The sequence below is a fragment of the Stigmatopora nigra genome, chromosome 22 (genome assembly GCF_051989575.1).
Source record: "Stigmatopora nigra isolate UIUO_SnigA chromosome 22, RoL_Snig_1.1, whole genome shotgun sequence".
Taxonomy (NCBI): domain Eukaryota; kingdom Metazoa; phylum Chordata; class Actinopteri; order Syngnathiformes; family Syngnathidae; genus Stigmatopora; species Stigmatopora nigra.
The window spans coordinates 1,416,508-1,440,904 of NC_135529.1; the positions used below are offsets into that span (position 1 = coordinate 1,416,508).

The window sequence follows — 24,397 nt, forward strand, 5'->3', positions numbered from 1 at the left end:
TGTATCAGCACGCTGTTTTATTTGTAGATGGAATCACTGTCGATTTGAACTGTATAAAGCAATACTATATTGTTGATAGCTATTATTATTATTAATGATCTTTATACATCCATCAATTTTAGATTAGTTGCATTGCATTGGGAAAGCTGGATGCCATCAGTTGATGTTGCAATGAAGGCAGTCTAAACTCTAAAGTTGCCGTCGGTGAATGTCTGTATTCAAATAACTAAAATTTCACACATGAACACCACCATTCATAGGGTATTATTATTAATTATCTTATTATCTTATTTTATCAGTAATATTGTTGAACTTGTAGTTCAGTGAGGACTGGCAATTGGAAAAGATCCCACGCAACACTACCAAATATTCTTACTACATCTTTAAAGTCCCTCTCCTTTCTTGCTTGCCTTTCACATACAGCCAGAATCCCCCTGGGATTTGTTTAATTAGCACATCTAAATAGAGCTTCAAAATGAGATGAAGAACTCTCAGACAGAATGTCCTTGGGGTTGTGGAAAAACTAATCTGAAGCCTTTTACATTTTTCCTGGCTATGATCTGTAAACTTCTCAAATATCAAATGCGAACAATGCTTCCAGCTTTGAGCGTATTTATTGTTAATGTCTGCTTAGCTGTTGTACATTTTCCTTCTATTTCCTGGACCAAAATGATTGGAATTGAACTAGCAGTATATGTACATGTTTGGCCTGAGAGTGGATATTTTGGGGAAGACGGCCCTGAGGCTACACTGTGCAGGACAATGTGCCATTGACCTTTTCCTCAGAAGCAGCCAGCTTGCTTATGAAGATCATCTTTATAGCTTTAAATGTCATCGGAGTTTACTGCATGGATTTCTGGGGTGCTGAAGTGACAAATAGGCAAAATGATGTTACAAACGGAATCATGTCTGGGAAGCTGACTCATGTCATTCTTTTGACTTGTTGTGCATTTGTATTTTAAAGCCCTTGTGTTAAACTTGTAATTTTCCCTGGTTGTTATCTCAAAGGGTTTTATTTTTTCTACTCTTTGGCAACTTCAGTGACTCAACCACCACCACTCTTTGCAAACAAGCCCATTGTTTTTTGACCACTGCTTAAGATTCTAAAACGGGAAAGTACATTTCAAGATTCATTGCAGAGCATCCAAAACAAAAATATGGGAGATATAGATTTGAATAATAATTCAATAATAAGATGCACTGTTGTGTCTTAAGAAAAAATGTCTGAAACCTACCTAACTTAATAAATCTAGTGGGTGTGTTAGAAAATAAAATAAAGAAATGAGCAAAAATAACTCATTCCTTCTTCTGTCTGAATTTCAGGCCCTAAATAATTAAATATGGTGTTTAATCATTTTTTGAGATCTCATTTGCCTTCTTGGTATTTTTAACTATAAGTCCTAGGTAATACATAATAGATTAAATAAACATAAGAATAATATACAATGTAATCAGTGTTTTCCAGTGTAATACACTGTATTACAGCAATATTTTACTATTTGTTTATCCATTGAGCGCTAGCCTTTTCTGGGGGTGTATCTCTTTAATTGAACAACCCAGCACCAAGCAGTCTTTACGTCACTTTTCAATAGACCAATCAGAGTAGACCCTGATGAGAACGCGTTGGTTTGCTCTGTTGGCGTAAGAGCTTTCGGTTTGCACCATTTGAAATGACAAGGAAGGAATGTAAGTATATCCTTTTCATTTGAATGTTCAACGTCAAATTGTCATCACAATGAAGTCGAGTGTTGCATCAAAAGTATGTTGACGTCTTGGTTTGGCTATCTTTAATCCGTCACCCCTCCTTGCTGCCGTAATGGTTTGGACCGACCCGCCTCTGTCAGTTCCTAGTGGCGCTGGATCCTTTGCGCCTATTTGGCTGCATATTTTCGTCTTCTATAACCCGTCCATTTACTCGATGGACTTATGCGTGGGCATCTGGAATAACTAACAAAACATGGCCTCTTTAATGCAACGCAAAATTGGATTATAAATACACCAGTGTCGAAGGTAAGCGTGATCGGTTGTTCTCCATGTCGCTTGACAACACGCACGTTGACAACATTCTTGTAGGTTTCCTCGGAACCTGGACTGCACCTCGTTGGCCGACGTCACGCACTCCCTATTTCATAAGACCAAAGGACAACACAATGACAAGTGCCCTTAGCAAAGTTGACAGCATTTAAATATTGTTTTGTCACGATTATTTTGATCGTTTGTAGACGGGACAGACTCAGATTGGGGGCTTCTTTATCGCGTGGATCGCATCGGGTGGCGCGCCTGCTGCGGCGTTCTTCACGCAAGATTTATTCCAGTGACACATGTTCCTCCATGAATGGATTATAATTGCCCAATTATGATTTGGTCCATGTCATGACTAGACGCATGAATCACTGCTGCTTTGACAATGTATTCTACGTACATGTTGCTATTATTTAGGACTACAGCGTAATGTTTCCAATCAATGATATTTTGATTGCCCCATGCCAACATTAGAAAGATCATTAGGCACTCTTTAGTAGTTGAATTGCCAAATTAATGTTCTATTTTATTCAAATCTTAGAATAATTCATTCATTATACATTATATTAGGGGTCTGTGGTATTTGATCGTTACGATTGCTTGGTTGATGATAGTGAAATCGTCTTACTAGGGTCTAGGAATGTATTACTGGCAGCAACTACTTATGTGTGGAGCCGGCTCCCTGATGTAAATGTATTGTGGCACCTGGTTGTTAAATGGTGAATTGATCTTGGACACTTCAAATGTGTACTGCAATTATCTGCCTGTTCATTTGTTATGAAAATGGATGGGATCCGCCTGATGGCGGAGAATGGAGGGAAATAATCAGCCAACTAGACTGAAAATATCAGTTTATTCCGGCAACAAAGGCTCCCTCAGACATATGGCAACATCATTTTAATCACTCACCAAATGGCGATTCAAGACAGAACATGATGAATTGTTCTTCCTGGCTAAAGATCTGACTGATTGGTTATTTGTGTCACCACAGGAGAGAAAAAAAGCTTGAAGCAAGGAACATAATTGTTTTCAATTGTTGCACATTAAAGGGAATTAGTTACTTAAAATAATCAGCATAGTTTTATGTCAGTCACCCGAAAGTGAAGTGGTTCTCTTGCCTGATTTCGGTGTGGATGATGTAGGATCGAACCCATTCAGTGGCTGCATGATTGTGAATGGTTGTATGTCTGTTTGCCCTATGACTGACTGGCGACCAGTCTAGGGTATGGGTTGCCTTTTGCTCAAAGTGAGCTGGCATAGGCTCCGGCTCCCAGTGACCCTGACATGTGGGTGTGGAAATTAAATCAGTGTTTATGTTACATAAGTCCATGGCCTTTTGTGTTTGAGTTTACGTGAATGAATTGCACTAATAAATTAAAACCTGATTATTTGGTCTAATGTGTACTTTTTCTTTTAGGGTTTTATATGAGGAAAATAGTCAGTAATGTGTGAATTAGTTAAAAAAACAATCTAAAAGTATTGTGATGAAATCAAGATTGTGGTGTGGGTTTATCTTTAGATTAATTGTGATATCTTTTTTCAGTATCATTCACAGCTGCACTAGATTGAAACTCCAGACGTAACTAGTGTGAGATATAAGATTTCCACTTTGTCACTCAAATCAACCCAAACAATGGAGCAAATGTTCTAATGATTGACTCAGGGTTGTAGTAAAAAATATTCCGGGCACAATTTGATGTAGTAAACCACAACATTGTGTGTTGATACAAACACTAGGTATGAAAATAATGCGGATATTACAAAAAAATCTGACCTTTTTGGTTCTTTTCTTCTACTACCTGTGAGTTGTGAGACCATGGCAGTCAGGTTTTGCCAAGTTGTTGTGGTTAGAGATCTATTGCTTGAACTACAATGTACTCATGCAGACAAAGTCTGTAAGGGTAAAACTGAGTCATTACCACCTTTTTCTGGTTTAGAGGAAGTTCCAGTTAGTCCCCATCCCAATTGGCAGCAGCTCGATGCCAGGACGAAGACAGGAAGTTTTTTTTACGGTGTGTAGGCATATGATAAAACTTGGTTTAGTGGAAGGAATTTTGTCCACCATCTACTGTTTGCACTTTTTGGTGTTGCAGTGTTTTCCTCCAGCTTACATTGTTATTCTTTTTGGGCCGTGTTAAAATTTCATGGGAATTCTTATTATCACGTTCGATTCTGTCAGCCTCGAATTTGATTTGTCCATGTGGTTTGTTTTTTTCATGTGGTTACATTCATACAAACATTTGACCAATATACTGGTTGTTTACTCCCTTAAACTACAAATGACAATATTCAGTGGTGAAATGACACAATCTAGGTTTTATCTAAAAGCTTGCATGATTAGGCTTCCCAGAAAGACAGGGCTGCTGGACCCAATCACACTGTGAATCACCCTCAGTTCAATTAAAAAAAAACAAGTCAAATTGCAATTTCACATTCAGTATAATTCACTAAAAAAATCTACTCTTAGTATATAATTATATGTTAAAGCTAAAAAACAATCAACATTGTGAGATAAATTGTGGTGTAATCATTTGTTTTACAAATAATCAGGAGGTGTCAAAAAGGTCACTTCCATTGTTATGCCGGTCAAATGATCTTTTTAAATGACTATATTCTCCTTTCTTATTGTACATTTTTTTTATTGGCCCGAGTTCAATGTAATCCTTTCATATTTGCCAGTCCTCAAAAGGATGTTACTTGTCATTTGAGCAGCTTGCATCGCCCACGCAGCAGATTAGGGATAGCAATTGGTGATGTGACGGGATTATGGTATGCATCAAACCATCATGAATTTATTTATTTCTCCTCAGTGCTCTTCAATGAAGCAACCTGATTCCATGAGATACATATCCCTTTTATTCTAAATTGTGAAATTCAGGCACTAAATCAAACTGTTTAAGTAGTTGGATTTAAATCAGTTTTTGTTGTTGGTTTAACAGGTTTAGCATTGTAATGTTGCTTTGAGTAAAACATAGATCTGAGATAAAAGGATGCTAATCCTACAATTTTAGATGAGTTGAGTGCTCCTGATTGTGTCAAATCTTTTTGGTTAATGATTAAATGCACTACATGACTGCAACTATCAAAAGTGCTTATGCTTCAGTGGCAACTAATTTGCAGATCAAAATCTAGACTATGCTTTCATCTGAAATAACCTAATGATGATATGGTGGTGGCTTCACAGAATGGGGTAAAGAAATTCTGATGCCCAAATACCAATTTGATAACATTAGAAAGGTCGCTGTGCTTCTCATTGCTTGGAATACTTTTTAAAAAGAACGCAGTTTTGACATCCTGCAAGTCACACCACTGGTCCTGTGCCTCTTTCCTCCATTGGTTTTGCCATCAGTCTATTTTTCATCCTAAGACAGGACTACGTTTGGTGTGCATTCTGTCTACTCTCACATTACACATCGAAGTTCAGTTGGAAGGTTGGAGTGTCCGGGTAACCAGATCCACAACACTGGGCTCAAGCCGTCTTTGCGGGGAGCTAATGCAAATGACCAACATTGCAAGCTACATCCATGAACGCTGTAGGGAGCAGGCCTTGCGTGCGCTATTCATAGTAGCAACGTTGTGCGTCAGTGCTCCAGCATAGTTGCTCCATTCCTCTTGTGGTTCAGTCATTTTTGGCCACATAGTAGCCATGCCTGCGTTTCACATTTGAATGAAGGCTGAGTATAGCAATTTTCTGGATGAAATGACTCTTATAGACTATTGTGACCAGTGATGAAACAAACTGAATGTTTCATATTGCAATTAGAATCTCGAAAAGAAATTGCGAAACTGTGCAACTAATTGATGGGGCACGGTCATGTGACTCCTGCTGCTCATGATGATCTTTTTGGCAAATATTTTTCTACATAAACAGCAACCCTCAATGTTCAAACCATTCTTGAATTTTGACATTTTTTGTACTTTTTCAGCTATTCTTACCAATGCAGGACCTATCACATATAATTAACTGTATAAATAACCACATCCAACAACTGGGAGTCCTCTGGGTGTAGCCTTGAGCAAATTTGGGATTCTTTATTTTATGCCACAATTTGTATTTTTCGGAAAGTAAGCAGGGTTTGGAGGGAAAGTTTTTCCCCCCAATTGCATTTCTATCCTGATGAAAGGTGAAGGAGAGCAGTTAGAATGCTTCCTCCCCAGGGTGTGCCACAAGAGCACCAGCCGTGCAGGACACAATGCCATTTAAGGATACCCGTCAATGCACACTGTAAGCCCAGCTATCTTGAAACTGTGGTGCTGGGTAAACAGTCATTAGTACAGTTTTAGTTTTAATGTGCCTCCCCAAACATTTACAACTAGGTTGTGGTCCTTACATGAAGCAGGTATTTTAATCTTTTTCTTCATGTGTTAAACTTTGTAACTGTTGTACGGAATTGCATGGCTTAAATCATGTAGGTTGAATTTTAGAATGAATCAGGATGTAATTTTCATTACCACTGAATTATTTCATTTTTCTCTTCCCTACATATTTGAATATGTTTAGATTTACTTATCGCATGTTAAGTGGAATTTCAGATTTTTTTTATAACAATTGCTTGAGGTCTTACATTATGGAAACACAGCAAGATTCCCCAGTGACCTCTGTCCATTATGGGTCTTCCCGAAAGAGTGTAAGATGATATGGTTGCAAGCTTGCAACAGCATCTTTTATGTTCTTCAACTCTCAATTCATGTAGATGAACCTTTTTCCACGCAGTGTTTTCCCACCCTTCTTGTAAGCGCTCACAAAGTAACCAAATGAGACAGTATGTTAGTATGACACTGATGTTGTTTTTCCAAAGACATCAGTAATATGATGCTATGTTCCTGTTTGTGTTGGATTTACTATTATTTATCTAACTACTGGAAAGTTTAGCAAGTCTTATTTCCCAGCCTTTCTTCAAATATGACATGTGATTTTGATTAAATGCTGTACTACACATAAGAAGTTTAATTTAGTTTATTTCTCTTTCTTTTCCAGACAAAATGAAAGCGCCTGGGGCTGGGAGTTAGAAGAACCTTCCGCCGAAGAGAGAAACCAAAAATCGTCATACAGGGCTGTGAATGGACCCACAGACCCCTGTGTAGGGGTGACGGGGCCCTATCAGCCTTGTGTGATTCTGGACAATGGGGGATGGAGGAGTCGGTGCAACTGGAGGAGAACGGGTCAACCAGTCCCATATCCTCTTTGATAAATTTGTCCAGGCAACCACATGTAAAGGCACGCTTAAGGCCTTCCAGGAGCTGTGTGACCACCTTGATGTCAAGCCAACAGAGTATAGGGTCTTTTACCACAGACTCAAATCTAAACTCAACTATTGGAAGGCAAAAGCTCTTTGGGCCAAGTTAGACAAAAGGGCCAATCAGAAAGAGTATAAGAAGGGTCGTGCCTGCACCAATTCAAAGGTACTTCTTCTGTTTCATCACTGTGTATCCAAACCATGGCATTATTTGCTTATTGATAATTAAATGATGATTAAAAGAAATCACATTTTAGAGAAAACATTCAATCTTAAAAATAACAGGAAGACACAAAAAGTAGGAAAAATATTTGAACCATGTGAATACGTATTTTAAAATAGGGATTGACTTTTCAATCACTGCGTAGATGTACATATGCTGTTGATTTAATAAATCTGACAAGAGGTGGTTCAGTAAAATGTTTTGCTTTAACACTAGTGTCTGATCATCGGCGCTGGACCATGTGGATTGCGAACAGCCATTGAGCTGGCCTTTCTGGGTGCCAAAGTGGTGCTGTTGGAGAAGAGGGATGCCTTCTCCAGGAACAATGTGCTCCACCTATGGCCCTTTACTATACAGGACCTTAGGGGCCTTGGGGCCAAGAAATTCTATGGAAAGTTCTGCGCTGGTTCTATTGATCATATCAGTAAGTTGTTGCGAGCACACTGTGACAGTCCACTCTTGTTTGAACCTGGGTTCAAATCTAGGTCGGTTCACCTGTGTGGAGTCTGCATGTTCTACCTGGACCTGCGTGGGTTTTTTTCCGGGTACTCCGGTTTCCTACCACATTCCAAAGTCAAGCTTGGTAGGCTGATTGGACAATCTAAATTGCCCATACGTATGAGTGTGAGAGTGAATGGTTGTTTGTCTCCTTGTGACCCTGCCCTGTGGTTGACTGGCCACCAATTCAGAGTGTCCCCCGCCTCTGGCCCAGAGTGATCTGGGATAGGCTCCAGCAACCAGCACGACCCTAGTGAAGATAAAGTGGTTCAGAAAATGAAATGGGGAAAAAAAAGAATGTGTTATTACATTATTTGGAGGCGTGATAATGCAACTGCCTTTCATTTTTAGGTATTCGTCAACTTCAGCTCATGCTTCTCAAAGTGGCTCTGCTTTTGGGCATTGAAATCCATGTCAACGTTGAGTTTAAATCCCTCATTGAACCTCCCGAGGACCAAGAGAGTGAAAGTGCGTTGGATAATTGGTGTTGTTTATTCTGATATTGCATTTTTATGGGATTACCCTCATACATACAATTTTTCACAGAAATAGGCTGGAGGTCTGAGGTCCACCCTAGGACACACCCTGTCAACGAGTTAGAGTTTGATGTGATCATTGGAGCGGACGGAAGGAGAAACACCCTGCCAGGTGAGTCCACTTCTCCTTTTCCTTTCATGTTTCCAATGTGAACAAAGAAAAACCATGAATGGCAACACTATTGTTGTGCACTTAGGACATGAAAGAAGAAATATAGCAGAAAATAAAAATAGCTCATTCCAGCCCTGTCTAAGGATTGCCTCTGTGTCATTTAACTAGGTTTTCGACGAAAGGAGTTCCGTGGCAAGCTTGCAATTGCCATCACAGCAAACTTCATTAACAGGCACACGACGGCCGAAGCTAAGGTGGAAGAAATCAGCGGAGTAGCCTTCATCTTCAATCAGAAGTTTTTTCAAGACCTCAGAGAAGCAACAGGTGTGTGGTTGGTCAGCTGCAAGTGTCCCATTGCTAACACTGTCGTCAAAACTCTTATAAACCCACCTATTTTTCTGAACAGCCTTCCCAATTTGTTAGTCCAATTAGAACACTGACGGCAGTTTTGTTTTTACGTAGTTTTTGCTGACTTGGCAATGTTTCTGGTGATCTGCTTATGTGCCGTTAATCACATAATTGCCTCGCTTGTCCTCTGCTGATGCAACTGGGAAATGTTTTGTATTTAGCATTAATGTACCATCTCTTGGTTGGCCATTTTAGGTATTGACCTGGAAAACATTGTCTACTACAAAGACGACACACACTACTTTGTGATGACTGCCAAAAAACAAAGCCTGCTGGAGAAAGGAGTCATTTTGCATGTGAGTGATCAAAGTTCTGATCGTCTGTGATGTTAAGTTGTCAAATTGTATAAAAAATGTCTGTTAGACAGTAGCATGTTTCATTCCATTAGTTTTTTCGTTGGCCTGCCTTCTATGCCTTTTTAGGGTAACAAAGCCAAATATTGTCAATACCCAATTGGCAACTCAGGCCTTTTGCAAACAAGGATTTATTATCATTCATCCATTCATTATCCATACCACTTATTCTCACTAGCGTCATGGGGCTGCTGGTGCTTAACTATGCGCACCATGCAGGTGAAATCCTCAATTGGTGGCCAGCCAATCGCAAGGTACAAGGAGACAGACAACCATTCACGCACACACTCATACCTAGAGGCAAAATAGACGGTTCAACCAGCCTACCATGCATGTTTTTGGGATGTAGGAGGACACCAGATTACCCAGAGAAAATCCACACAAGGCTAGAAGGACCATGCAAATCCCACACAGAAATGTCCAAACCTGTGATTGAACCCTCGATCTCTGAAGTGTGAGGCTGGCAGGTTAAACACTCGTCCACTGGGTGGCTTTATTATTAGTGTTATTGATAGTTATTTTAAACCTTAAACATTTATTAACAATGACAGATCATTTAAATTAGGAAACAATTCACACATTAAAGAATTTAGCTTCTTTGTGTGGGAACAAGGCTTCCCTCGTTATTTGTTCTGCTTGGAATAAAATCCAATACAATTCAATTCTTTCCTTTCCCTTGCTCACTTCCACAGGAAAGCATGTATAAGCACTGTACAAACACTATTCAAGGTGTGTCATCATGGCTATGTGCTGTTTTGATCATTAACCTCCTTGAAGGTGTCTTAAAATAACAATTTAAGTTTCCACTTTAAATGTTTTTAAGTACGCTAATACTAGATAAAATGTAGAAACCTTTAAAGCTGAGGAAGTGTACCTCTTTGTGTCAAAACAATGACTCTCGTACATTTTGGAAAGGGAGAGATCAAGGAAGACAGTTTTCTTGGCAGGGGAAAAGCAAGGCCACATAATTCCATCATGACGCATTAGTTGACAACCTCCTCTGCTCCCACCTTCTACTAACAACAGTCTGGCAATAGATGCCCAGCAAGCTTGAAGCAAGAAGAATGTAGCTCTTACACCCAGCAATAAAAAACGGTCACTCGTAAAGCATGCATTGATTTGATGCTACACGTTTGAAAGACTTGTAGAGGAAGCATAACCCTTACACAAGAACATTGCCCTATGCATGTGTGGTTTCAAACTGTTTTACTTGTACATTATTTACCCCATAAATTTGCAATATACTGTAGTTGACACCATTTTTTTGTTTATGACACTTTAACTGATCTATCCACTTATGAATTAATCCAAAAGATTCTTAGATTACCATAGATAGAATCTTAGAAATTATCCTACTTTCTGTAGCATTTGATATTTGGTTGACAGTAAAAGTTGCATTACAATCAAAATGCATTGTAATAAAAACATCTAATCATTGTCTATGGTTACAAGATTTTTTACTAAGATTACATACAATAATCCTTTCATAAATATTTTAGTTTCAAATATGTGTTAATTTGTTCAGGCAAATTACCTGCACAAACAAAAATGGTAAAGAGAATGTTATATTTTTTTGTATTGTAGGACTACGCAGATACAGAGATGCTTCTTTCCAGAGCAAACGTGGATCAGGTTGCCCTCTTGTCTTATGCCCGCGAGGCAGCAGATTTCTCCACCAACCATCAGCTGCCCACTCTGGATTTTGCCATTAACCACTATGGCCAGCCTGATGTTGCCATGTTTGACTTCACCTGCATGTACGCATCCGAGAACGCTGCCATGGTCCGTCAGCGTAACGGCCATAAACTGTTGGTGGCGTTGGTGGGAGATAGTCTTTTGGAGGTGAGTGGTTTTAAAAATGGTGCTTTTTATGCCTATGTTGGGTCATCACATTTAAATGAGCTGCTGTCTCCAGCCCTTTTGGCCAATGGGTACTGGAATTGCTCGAGGTTTCTTGGCAGCCATGGATTCGGGATGGATGGTGAAGAGCTGGGCTCAGGGAAAACAGCCGTTAGAAGTACTGTCTGAGAGGTGAGCGTGTGGAAACATGAAGCTGTTACAAGTCAAGCTCGTAGTCCAACACTTACATCATTCTTCTTCAAACACTAACCTTAAATTCAGTGATTTCCCTGGACACATGGATGTGTATGATTTTAAACCATCATTTACTTACTTTCTCTTTCTTAATAGAATACATTACAGTAAAACAGTATCTAAACAGAATTAGATGTGAACTCTCGTTAATATGGTTTTGCAGTCTTAATTCTATCGTTAGATCTAAAACTAATCCATTCATTGGATTAGTAATACATTTAACTAATTCTTTTGAAATATCTGCTCTTTGCCTAGGGAGAGTATTTATCGCCTACTGCCTCAGACCACGCCAGAAAATGTCAGCAAGAACTTCAGTCACTACAGCGTAGATCCCACGACACGCTACCCCAATATTAGCCTTAATTTCCTCAGACCTAGCCAGGTGAGTTCGGCGGGAAATAAAAAAAAAAAACATTGTTTGCTGTCTACAATAAAAAAAGGATATACAATTAGGTTAACCTTTGCAAAATTCAAGAGCTTTATTTTGAATATTGCCATGAATTAATACTTGTAACTCTGTCAGATAGACATATTTGTTATTGGAGTTAATCTATTGTCTTCATGTCATATACTCATATAAGTATATAGTAATAGAGACTTGGTTCATTCGCAGGTACGGCACCTTCTAAACACAGGAGAGTCAACAGAGATGCGCATTGAAATTGAGAATGTGATCAACTCATCAACACCTAAGTTGATCAGGAATGGTTTGTATTCACTCTTTATCTTCTGCACATAGGTTATTTTTTAATTTATTTTTACCAATTTTATTTTTCATTTTCATAATTCATCAGTTAATTATATTTTTTACTGTTGCTCTGATTGAATAATGCGGGACTATTTCCACTGTAGACAACTGTGTGCTTGACAAGCAGTTGCCAGGTAAAATCAGTTCTCAGTGCATGGTATTGCTTTTCTTCAGGTGTTAATAATTTTAACAAGTGTGTGTTTTTCTACCTTATGCTTAAGATTAAAGCAACATTTTAATGGATGAAATATGAAATTACTAACTTAGTCATTGAGTGATTCTAGTCAATTCAATTTTAACTGCACTTGAGTTCCGCCTCCTCTCCTAACCTTTCATTTGCATCCTGTATCATCTTTGACAATGAACAATTGACCCTTAACGGTTAATTACATTTCCTGATGGACCAGTTTATATTGGTACTAACATGGCTGATAAAGTCACGGATAGTTGCCCTTTGTGACTCCACACTGCCTGACCGAGGCTTGAAGATCATTGTCCTGCAGGAAATCCATTTATATGGTCAAAATTATTTGGGCTCACTGTGATAATGCCCTTGGAAGACATGATGACTTTAAATATTTTATAAGACTTTATAGAATTGGAATAAAGAGCATTAAATATGTATTTAACAAGAGAAGCTGGCGCACATCATCATGCTATTCAATCGAAAGCTGTTTTATTAGGTTGAGTTTAGACTTCTCAAAGAGATTTGGTGTGTGTTTTTGTGGTGGTTTTTCCTCTTAACGACTTTTATCGATGGACTGGGACATATTCATGCTACTAAATAATTCTAACTACTAAGGTATATACATACAGTTAGTTCAAATGCTTAAGGGGGTACTAAGTGGTGTAGGCCATTTTATCACAGTAGGCAATATATTGTGTATAGGTACCGTGCAAGTGTTTCGGTCAAAATGGTAATGGTTTATGTAAAATAGATTTTTATACCATCAGCTAACCAACACATTTTTCTCCTCACCTCTACAGAATCCATAGCAAGATCCAGCAAACTTCTCAATTGGTGCCAGAGACAAACAGAAGGATACCGAAATGTTTGCGTTAAAGACCTCACCATGTCTTGGAAAAGCGGTCTGGCACTTTGTGCACTCATCCATCGATACCGACCAGATCTTATGTGAGTATATGAAATTGACACTTGCATAGCTTGCAAATCAAAGACAACTGGGCTCAGCATATGCTATCCAATTCAAATTGCTGGAAGGTTACAGTAGTGTTTGGAATGATTGTCCTGTTGTGGAAATGTATGCTGTTTATTGTCTGGTTGGGACATTACCTTTTTTTTCTGTCATTATTAATGAAGTGACAGATTCCACTTATAGGCAGGCTACTTAAGAGGGACTTTGCCTTATGTTCACCTACAAATGAATGTGTTCTTAAAGAGCTATAATGTATTATGGTCTCTTGAGGCAACAAAGCTGTTAACATAAGCTCTTTGTGCTGTCTCAGCCGCTTTTTAAGGTTGAATGTGAGAGATGTTTATATGTACTACACAACGTGTAAAAGCATATTGAAAGAGGTTTCAGAGTTCCCGTGGCGTGTAATGGAATGCACTTATGTTTTTTAATAGAATATTTGTATTAATGTTGATGAGTGGTTTAAATGGTGTTCATTTTGCACCGATGGAATTTAGTGTAGAATGTGTTCCAGGTAAAAGATAGTGTCACCATCATTAGACTTTGTACAGTGCTTTTTTCGAATACAAACCTGAAGTAAATTTAATTACCGTCAGCCACTGTTTGTTTTTATAAATAGTTTGAAAATACATTCCTTCACTCTGGCACTATCACAAAATAAAACAAATGTCGTAAGTATTGTCTGCCACGTTAAAGTCATGGTTTACCTTTTTCATTTCTTCCAGGAAGTCCCGATTTATTTTGTTATCTCATAGAGCATGTGACAATGTGTTGGCAATATTGATACATGAACATTTATTACTTTCCAAACAATGATTAAAATTGGATGACGTCTAACAACACCCTTACTCATCCATCTGTCTTGTTTCAAATGAATCCTAATTCCTGGATTGTGTGTTTGAATCTTGATAATATTGATCATTATTGACATTTCCCTTTTCTCCATCTTCAGTGACTTTGATTCTCTAGATGAGCAAGACCAAGAAAAAAACAACCAGTTGGGTTTTGACGTAGCTGAGCGGGAATTCGGCATCTCACCTTGCATGACAGGGAAGGAGATGTCTTGTGTGGTTGAGCCTGATAAACTTTCAATGGTCATGTACCTCAGCCAGTTCTATGAAATGTTTCGGGACACAGTGCCACCTGGAGGTGAGCGATACTTTATAGCATTTGACATCATTGACATGTATTCATGCGTCAGCAATGGCGAGCATAATCACCTCTAATCTTATGTGAGTGCAAGCATGTGTTTCAGTATTGTCATCCTCATTTTCATCTCTTTCAGATAATCAAAATCTAAGTCCAGAGGAGAAGGTTGCTCTTATGGCTAGTACTAAATCCCCCATCTCCTTCCTGAGCAAACTTGGCCAGAGCATAGCAATCTCAAGAAAGCGAAACCCCAAGGTGAGTGTTGATCTTCAAACCTAAATGTCTGTTACACATGCACCAAACTGATGTAATTGCAGCCAGAGGTAATCACATGATATTTCATAATTAGGACAAAAAAGAAAAGGATCTGGACAGTTTGGGGAAAAGGAGAAAAACCAGCCAGTCTGAAGAAGTGAGTAGCAATTAGGTGCTTTTGTTTCACATTGAAATAATCCAAAAATATTTTGGAAAGTAGTACTGTAAACCGTTCTGGAAAAAAAACACATCCTGTTGATTAGTTGTTGAATGCAATGAAATTGGATTAAGAATGTCTAGACAAATTTGGAGTGTCATTTTTTGTATAAATAACAAATGTTAACAATGTTACTATTTTGTACACAGTAAAAATATAAGATAATTATTTCTCAGGAGGAAACATCCAAGGCTGGTCGTGAGGATAAACAGCCTAGTATCCCCGCTCTGTTGTTAGAGAAGAAGATGGACTCTGCTGTTGCAGGGAACAACAATAAAGTCAAGGTTATGGCAAACCAGCTTCTTGCCAAGTTTGAGGAAAATGCTCCCGCCCAAGGTTCAGGACTTAAAAGACAGGTAGGCACACTTAAATTGAGTTTCTTTTTTTTTTCCTTCATGAAACATTTTGGTGAACCGCTGCGACAGAACCTTGAGTCGTATGGATGGAAGAGATGTAGGGGTTTTTTCAATGAGATGCAGTCAGTCAGAGTATTGTGCTTGTTTCAGGGAAACAACTACATGTTGCTGGTAGTCACGGCTTTGAGTGTATTGGGAAAATGGTTATAATGGGCAGCGGTGTTGAAGTGGAAAATCTGAGGACTCCTGGTGATTTGGAATGATCACAGAAGATGTCTGAGATTTTAATCCTGTGTGAATGCACCATGTCTATGATTTAAAATTTTGCAACAAATTACCTACTGTAATTCGCCCAAAACAGAGGTCCTCTGATATTAGCACTGCGCAAAACTGCGTGTTTATGCTTCTAAGAGTAATAGCACCACTTTTCTCAGTTTTTCTTTCTGTGTTCTTCTCTTTATTAATGCTCATTTGTATAACTGTAATGATTAAGGGTGACTTCAGTACATAATTAGCAGTCTTGATAGTTCAGTTTTAGTGTTAGCGGTCATGAAGGGGTGCAACTGCACTTATGAGTGTCTTTCAAGTTGTAGTCTGGGACATTTTGCCATTACTAGAATGAGCAAAATAGATGAATTCATGAGTATGACATATATTTGGCCCTGCGACATCTGGTGTTTCGTTATTGTGCTTACTGGCAGGCGGCATCTAATGTTCAATGTGCATTACTAACGCCTACTGTGTGGAGTGTAGGGATGCAATGTCAGTGAAATACAGGAAATTACAGACTATGCTTATCCTGTGCTAATATGCTGTAACATCTCCATAGTCATTACAAATCACCAGTCCCATGTAAGGTTGTAGGTAAACAGTGTGAATACGGCGTAAGAACCAACCGACAACTGTGCCCCCGAGTGTGCTGAAATGACTTTTTACATTTTTAAAATCATTAATTTAGTCAATACTGATATGATAATCATATTGCAAGTAAGGTACCATTATTTTAGAATGGCCTTCTGCTGACATGTTTCCCCTTTTAGTGTCTTCCATTTATTACTTCCTTGTGCCTATTTGTCTCTTCTCTTTTGATCACTTGCTACCATGTATTGTTCATTGATGGCTTGTATGCCTCTTTATCCTACAACCCTTCCTCATTTTCTACACACACAAAGGGTGACTCTCTGCCCAATCTGGACTGTATTTTGCACCCGTCCCCATCTAAACCACTCGAGCCAATGCGGCTAGCACCTGTACCAGCTTGGAGAAAGGTAAAAAAAAGGGGGACCTACCCCTCTCTTGTAGAAACCCCCAGGCACTGATCAACTAACCATATTTCCCCGTGGTGTGTCATAGATTCATGATATTAGATTCATAATAACCCGTGTGAGCCCCTCTAAATAAAATTATGTCGCCAAACTCATATCCCATACTGACAGAAGCACTAAACCAAATGATTGGATATTTGCTATGTGGTGTCAAAACAAGAGTGTGAGAGTCTCTCCTCCTTGCCTGTCCTGTCATGATTTAGAGACGCACACAGCAGCAGGAGCAGCTGAGTATTCGCTACAAAGAAAAGATCAAGTGTCAGACGCTGCCCAACAGGGGGGAGCAGGTATGATTAGTGCCACTGCCCTTGTCCATGTCCTTCCCTCCAACTCTTTTAAATCCTCAAAAGTCGACTTTCACTATGTCCCAGACATTAAATGGTTTTCAGAGGGGAAGATAAGATTTAAAAAGTTCAACTGCTTTGGGTATTGGAGAAAAAAAAATACAAAACCTTGTTGCCCTTTAATTCCCACTATCAGATGGGAAAGACAAAAAAATACCATATTCACTATTGTAAGAACTCCAGCGATTTTGGCCAAATTTTAACTGAGCTATTTTTTCTTACTGTTGTATTGGTTAAAATGGGAATTTGTACAAGTGTTTAACTCTACTAGCCATTTTACATTTTTAATTAATTAGAAAAAGGCATGGTTGTTTGTGGAAAACCGATGTGTATTTTCTCCTTATTGAAACTAAAGCCATGTAACATTGCACCAAAAAGAAATCAGTATGGTTTTTTGACCTAAAATATATCTTTTTAACTGGACAAATTCCACCAAGCTCTACAGTTAGATTTAGTGCTTATAATTAAGTCACAATTACTGCTACTTGTTGGAGTGGTGAAACTAATCAATCATTTATGGGCCCTAATCCAAAGCCATTAATCAACTGAAGTTGTTTGTTTTTGAAACAGTTGTTAATTGGTGTCATTCATCGTTAAATTGTAGTATTAAAAGCAATACATTAATTTAGTTATCTAGACGTGTAGAAGCTTAATTTGCTTGCTGTTCCTCGTCCTTCAAGGCCAGAAGCGTTGGCGAACAAGCAGCCATCTTAGGCTCTCGGAGCTGCCCAAAGAAAACCATTCTGCTCCTTTCTTCCTCCTCCTCCGCTTCTTCACTCTCTCTCCATACAGAGGTGACACACATTCTGCTGTGTTTATATCGTTTGTACATATCTGCCACCAATCCTTGGTAGACTACTGCTCCCCTAAGGACATAACAATCATCTTAACCATGCCTGTTATCTTACCCGGGGAGGTGATGTCATGTTCGTATGACATTTTACAGCAGCCTAATGAACTAACACGTGCTTTTAGTACGAGCATTGTATGATTCAATTGAATTCTCTTTGCCTTCAAGAATTTGGTTGTCACTTCAGATGAAGAGGAGCTTGAATACTACGAGAAGCCTGTGAATTACGGGGTAAAATGCCTGCTTGGATTCTCGCTTGCTCATAGTATTTTTCTGTATAATGCTTGGCAAGATTGATATTTTGTCAGTATTGGATAAAATACAATCAGTAGGTATGTGACAGAAACATTTTCCCAAAAGATTCAAAATGACAATATTTAGACTTCGTTAAGAAAGCTTGATTTTAATGGAAACCAGGCATCATTATTCAATGAGAGGCATTGTAGATATGGTCGAAAATAAGGCTAGATTTGGTCAGTGAGGTTGATAGGAATTCAATAGAGACAGATTGGACTTTGTGACATATTTGGCATTAGAATAATGCAAGGTAAAGCCCTCCTCTTCAAGTTGACCAAGTTAAAAAAAAAAAGGTTGTTCCCATAGACTAGATTTGTGAACTTTGAATCCTTTTATTTGTTCAACGGAAAATTGAAGAGGTGCCAAATAAGGGTGTTTCCTTACACGTTTGTGGTGAGTCAAACTGGGTTCCAAAACTCCCTCGTGCCAGTACATGGAAAATACACATACCGGCGACTTGTGAGTCAGCGTGGAATGTTAAATTAGCTTCCTGTGCAGGATTGGAAGCCTTTGCACCTGAACGATCCATCCCCCATCCATGTACCTGGTATACAGGAGAGGGCTGACTGCCTTATCTCCAAGTTTAGGGGTCAAACCAACAAGCCCCCAAAGGTGAACACTTTGCATGGCTGTGCTGTGACTAGCAAACTTGGTTTTCAAGTGTAGGATAACCCTTTATTCAAATAGGGTAAAATGCTTTTTTGATTTTTTTCCCCTAACACTTTATTTTGCGCTAATTGTCACAATTCCCCCCTTTGAAATATCTTATTTTTGAAGCCCAAGAAAAAGCCATCACGGTTTTTCATGGAACAATGGCATCTTGCCCAAGCCCAAAGTGCTCCTAAGACTTCACACTTTTCTGACAACTTGAGACAGGTATTTGCTTGGAAAAAGAAACTAAATGTCTTGATGCTAACCCACACTATAACAAGTGTTCATTCAAGAGGTTTGTCTCACATCCTTGCTGTGGTTTACTTTTACCTTTAACCTACTCAGCATATAGTGATGTATATTAACTAATTTAGGTTTGATTTATTCCTGAAAAAAGGAACATCCCTTTCTCAGCCAGACATTAGACAAAAAAACAGAACATTCTGTCATTGTACTGCCATTACAGTACAGTGTTAGGGTTCAAGAAAGCAAAAGCCTTGGGATATTGGAATTCCCAATGAATTGAGGCAGTTTAATCGCAAAATCTGGTATTGCTTTTTCTGAGTTGTTGTAAATTATTAATCCCTGGCATCCTTAACACAACATAAGGATACCTATCCTCTTTTGAAAATCCCTTTTCCTTGAAATTGTTAGTATTTCAATATGGTTGTCGGCATACCTAAAACACTAATCTTTGTATTGTTTCTTTTTTACTTCGTCTTCTGTATCCCCTTTTTCATATTATTTTCCTTCATCACGTTCTTATACTTTTCCATGTTTTTTCCTGTACTACTTTACATAGCACTATGTAAGGATGTACACAGGGGGAGTTAGCTCGTTGACTGAGCAGATAGCCAATCAGCTTCAATCGCAGGAAGTATCCAAACCATTTCCTGAGAAAAGAGATGTGGTAAGCTTGTCATATCGGTGATCAATGGCACGTGCCTGTCTATACTGTGTAGGAATGCTCAGTCGAAATTATGACTGTGGACTGACCAAATAAGAGCACTGTGTGATGGTATTGTGCTAGGAGCTCCCTTTGGATAGTTCTGTGTGATGATTGTTGATTTTACACTTTGTGTCTGTAGATTCCTGCAGTGCCCGTCTTTGAGCTCGAACCTGATATTACAAGTCATATTTTAACTAATCATAGGCTGGTATTATATTCCAACCGTATCATATCTGTGTGTATACTGCTTGGAACTCAATGGGATTTCATAATGAGAAACTGTACACTGCTGATGTCCAAAACAAAACACAAAAATATGTTTATACCAGTGGTGAAAAAACGGTTGATTTTATACCGTAATTTCTTTTGTCAAACCAATAACTAACTGGCTTACGGCAAATTTTAAAATGCCGCTATAACTCTATTTGCCATTACTGTTACGTTCCCTGACTGATGTTAGTTTCTCCCTACAGGGTTCTTTCAGAAAAGAATTCCCTGTGAATATTGGAGGCAGCGATGTTTGTTTCTTCTGTCGGAAGAGAGTCTACGTAATGGAGAGACTAAGTGCCGAAGGCAAATTCTTCCATCGCAGCTGTTTCAAGTGTGATTACTGCGGCACCACACTCCGACTGTCCTCCTACGCATTTGATGTTGAAGACGGTAAAGTTCAATCTAATGAATCTGCATTTAATGTCAAATATTCCCCAATGTACTTATTGTACAGCATCCCCCTAAAATGTTTTTAGCACCTTTCCACCGTTTCCTCATTCTTAAATGTATTTTTTTGTTTTTTTTTAATCTGCAGGTAAATTTTACTGCAAGCCACATTATTGTTATCGTCTGTCTGGCTATGCTCAAAGAAAGACACGGGCACCTTCTCCTTCCCCTGCTCCAACTACTTCTACGGTACTTAAATGATTGTGATTAACGAGGTCTTTCGATATTATGGCTAACATCCACCATCATTTAACGTTTACAGGAAAACCAGGAGCCCACAACATCTGCGGTCTGTCTGGTGGACACCCCTGGAAGGGCAACAGCAGTGGCAGCCCCCTCAGCCGATATCCGGCCCTCAGGTACTCACCTCTCCTCTCTTGCTATGACCACTGCCCCCCACTGCGCGGGCATGCGTACGTCTGTGAGTTGTGGCGTCTCGCTGCGGTCTGCCTGGCGCACGCTTTCTTGGACATGCCACCAGGTGGCGCGCAACCCTTTTGATTCTCCCTTCTTGTGTAGCTACTGCATCTACCTCCTCTGGTGTTTCACCATCAATGCCTTGCTCAGCTTCCTCTAGCATGGCCCACATGTCCCCTTTTCTTTTCCTTTTTTCCTTTTCTTATCTTTTCAACTAACATGCGTGGGACTTTACAATTTTTGGCGTCGCAAATTCTCATGGGATTGATTGTATTTACTCTGCTTGTGTAAATAGTGCAATTTGTCTCTGTAAATGATTTATTCCTTTAAGATGCATCAATGTTGATATTAGTATATGTCGTTATTTGTTTTGGGGTCCGCGTAGAGGATATTGGCAGCTTTTGAAAAACAATGGTGCATCTTAAACTTTTTTTTTTACAAATCCCGGTGGAAATTGAGAAAAAAAAATGGTTCTCCTTAGTCAACTCTCGAAACGGCAATGTTAAATGTATGTCAGATGAATGAGTTCATCCTCATGCTTTACCGGGAAGGCTCACTCGTATGGTATACCTGTATTTTAATGAAGATTATTTTGTGAATGTAACCACTCGTGGCCTGTGACTGCTCACATGTGACGTGTTTCTTTCCGAGCCTCCTCAGTAATTTTCCTTTGTATAAGACTAACACTTGAACTACAATCTATTAGAATAGTGCACCTTACCTTGCCTGTATCAGTGCTTCTGTGAGCTTTACCTTTATCCCTCCTTTCAGAACATCCTAAAACTGCTAGCTATGTTTTTCTGCATTATTTTGTGGCCTGTGATTGGACCCTTCTTCTGCCTTTTTCTACTATATCCAGCAACGCATTGTCACTTTCAAATTGCTATGTGCTTTCTAAATCTTAATTCTTTTGATAATTTTTGCATTAAAAATATAGTAGTTAAATGGTTAGTATAGACTTTATCATTAGGCCTGAAGTTGATCTTTTGGGAGTTTATAGCATATGTGCGTTCAAGATGATATAATAACATTAACATTTTTTCAATGTGACCTCTTTTAATAACCAACAAAGTAAATCAAGTGTGTGAATAATTCTAATAGCCCACTAACTACTAGTAGCAAATGTGCGTTCTACTAATATAATGACATTAACATTTACAATGTGACATCTTTTAATAACCAACAAAGTAAATCATGTGTGTAAATAATTCTAATAGCCCATTAACTACTAGTAGAGGATATCATGTTAAGAATTACACTGCAAAATTAGTATAAATAGATTACTCATTGACAAGTTAACATTTGAGGTTTAACTTTCAGCAGAAAGTTTGAACTAGTTATGTGCAAATTTGGTTCTAACACGCTTTAATTAACCTCCTTGGTGTCATGATAGCAATTTATTAAAATACATTTTTGGAATCTGTGAATTTTTTTCCATATGAAAAAGAACTGAATTGAAACAAATAAAAATGAGAATGATAATTCGCTTGTTAACTTAGTCGTAAACTAAGAATGATGAGCCGCTCGTTAATACAATCCAAAACTGACACATTTTAAGATTGTCAGTGTCCACTTGCTGTTTTAATGACTTTTTTTAATTCTCTTCCACTTAGTGGACAGATAACAAGCAGCTCTTGAACGTTACATTCTAGTGTAATTAGCAAGTAATAAAAAAATAAGTTCTAGGATTTGCTTCTCAGGATGGGGAAAAGGCAAAGCATCCACCATGTAATAATGATGTGATGTGCTGTGCTGTATTGGTCTACTGATGCTTGTTTTAGGAATAATATTAAATTCAATAAATTCAGTTAAAGATTTAAATATCAGTGTCTTTTTGTCCGTTTGTCCTGTGTGCATATACACATTAGTAGAGCTGTGTTGGTAGTGAATGCTATTAAATTATCAGAAGATGGTGTTGGAACTATTGTGTATTTGTGCATGCCCAATCCCCATTCACTGTAAATGCACACTTTTAACAACGATATGTGGTTAAATATGTAGTACTTTATTGACGTAGCAAGGTGATCAACCTGAATGTGTGTTATACTTTCATGATCTTGTATGGCACTGCTGTTTCACTCTGGTTTCTCTTTACATTCTTCTCCTCAACCACAGTACCGGAAGCCAACGGGCTGCTGGAGCCAGGCCTCGCAAAGCGGCTTCATGCGACACCTGAGCGAATTGAGCTGGAAAACTACCGACTCTCTCTGCAGAAAGAGGAGGAGCTGGAAGAAGTGCCGGAGGAGACGCTGGCAGAACACAATCTCAGCAGTGTGCTGGATAAACCTACAGACATCGATTTGGGCTCCAGGTAATAATATTATTATTGGCGTCTACTTTTAAAATAATCACTCAGGTCATTTTTACCCCCAAGACATTTTAGGATACACAAAAAGTTACTATTTTTAGAAGGTGATGCTATGGAATTATACATTTGATCAATGCTTAACATCTGATTCTCCAGGTTGAGGTATGACAAAGTAAATGTGAGACCTATTACTTGCTCACCTCATTTTTTGGTCATTTTTACCCCCAGACATTTTAGAATGCACAAAAAGTTACTATTTTCAGAAGGTGTTGATATAGAATTATACATTTGATCAAAGCTTAACATATTATTTTCCAGTTTGAGGCATAATGTTCACAGACAAAGTGAATGTGAGACCTATTACTTGCTCACCTCATTTTTTTGGTCATTTTTACCCCTAGATCTTTTAGGATGCACAAAAAGTTACTATTTTTAGAAGGTGATGATGTGGAATTATACCTTTAATCAAAGCTTAACATCTTATTTTCCATGTTGAGGCATAATGTTTACAGACAAAGTAAATGTGAGACCCTTTACTTGCTCACCTCATTTTTTTGGTCATTTTACCCCGGGAAATTTTAGGATGCACAAAAAGTTACTATTTTTAGACGGTGATGATATAGAATTATACATTTGATCAAAGCTTAACATCTTATGTTCAAATTTGAGATATAATGTTTACAGACAAAGTAAATGTGAGACCTAATACTTGCTCACCTCATTTTTTGGTCATTTTTACCCCCAGACTCTTTAGAATGCACAAAAAGTTACTTTTTTCAGAAGGTGTTGATATGGAATTATACATTTGATCAATTCTTAACCTCTTATGTTATAGGTTGAGATATAATGTTTACAGACAAAGTAAATGTGAGACCTAATACTTGCTCACCTCATGTTTTGTTGCAGTAGCTCAGACTCCGACATGGAGGAGGACGACGAACAGGAAGACCAGGAGGAGGTGGAACTCGAGTTAGAGGAGCAACCTCCCAGTCCTTCAGACCTTGGTGGCGTCCCTTGGAAGGAAGCAGTCCAGCTTCACGCCCAACTTAGAGGTGACAATGGTGACCTTGAGGATGACGAAGATGACGATGAGGAGTCAAGTGAAGGTATGTTTGTGACATTTTAAAATTGATTTGTTTTGTTCTCCATTTGTCTCTCGACCTGTTGCAACAGATTT

General features: G+C 38.6%; 1 protein-coding gene across 1 annotated transcript in view; it reads left to right on the forward strand.

Annotated features, from left to right (window-relative positions):
• Nucleotides 1-1,734: 1,734 nt before the first annotated feature.
• The window catches only part of LOC144180928 (protein-methionine sulfoxide oxidase mical3a-like), a 42,020-nt gene continuing 19,357 nt past the window's right edge, over nt 1,735-24,397 (forward strand). Inside the window, exons 1-26 of the mRNA XM_077709102.1 lie at nt 1,735-2,010; nt 7,001-7,425; nt 7,699-7,906; nt 8,332-8,448; nt 8,527-8,628; nt 8,797-8,952; nt 9,232-9,332; nt 10,974-11,231; nt 11,305-11,420; nt 11,739-11,865; nt 12,097-12,190; nt 12,336-12,365; nt 13,219-13,366; nt 14,338-14,534; nt 14,671-14,789; nt 14,884-14,946; nt 15,183-15,362; nt 16,535-16,630; nt 16,891-16,974; nt 17,712-17,825; nt 18,050-18,112; nt 20,252-20,438; nt 20,584-20,684; nt 20,758-20,854; nt 23,028-23,223; nt 24,127-24,326. Of these exons, the coding sequence (XP_077565228.1) occupies nt 7,147-7,425; nt 7,699-7,906; nt 8,332-8,448; nt 8,527-8,628; nt 8,797-8,952; nt 9,232-9,332; nt 10,974-11,231; nt 11,305-11,420; nt 11,739-11,865; nt 12,097-12,190; nt 12,336-12,365; nt 13,219-13,366; nt 14,338-14,534; nt 14,671-14,789; nt 14,884-14,946; nt 15,183-15,362; nt 16,535-16,630; nt 16,891-16,974; nt 17,712-17,825; nt 18,050-18,112; nt 20,252-20,438; nt 20,584-20,684; nt 20,758-20,854; nt 23,028-23,223; nt 24,127-24,326 (3,433 nt within the window). The 5' untranslated portion in view covers nt 1,735-2,010; nt 7,001-7,146. The remainder of the gene's footprint in view (nt 2,011-7,000; nt 7,426-7,698; nt 7,907-8,331; nt 8,449-8,526; nt 8,629-8,796; nt 8,953-9,231; nt 9,333-10,973; nt 11,232-11,304; nt 11,421-11,738; nt 11,866-12,096; nt 12,191-12,335; nt 12,366-13,218; nt 13,367-14,337; nt 14,535-14,670; nt 14,790-14,883; nt 14,947-15,182; nt 15,363-16,534; nt 16,631-16,890; nt 16,975-17,711; nt 17,826-18,049; nt 18,113-20,251; nt 20,439-20,583; nt 20,685-20,757; nt 20,855-23,027; nt 23,224-24,126; nt 24,327-24,397) is intronic.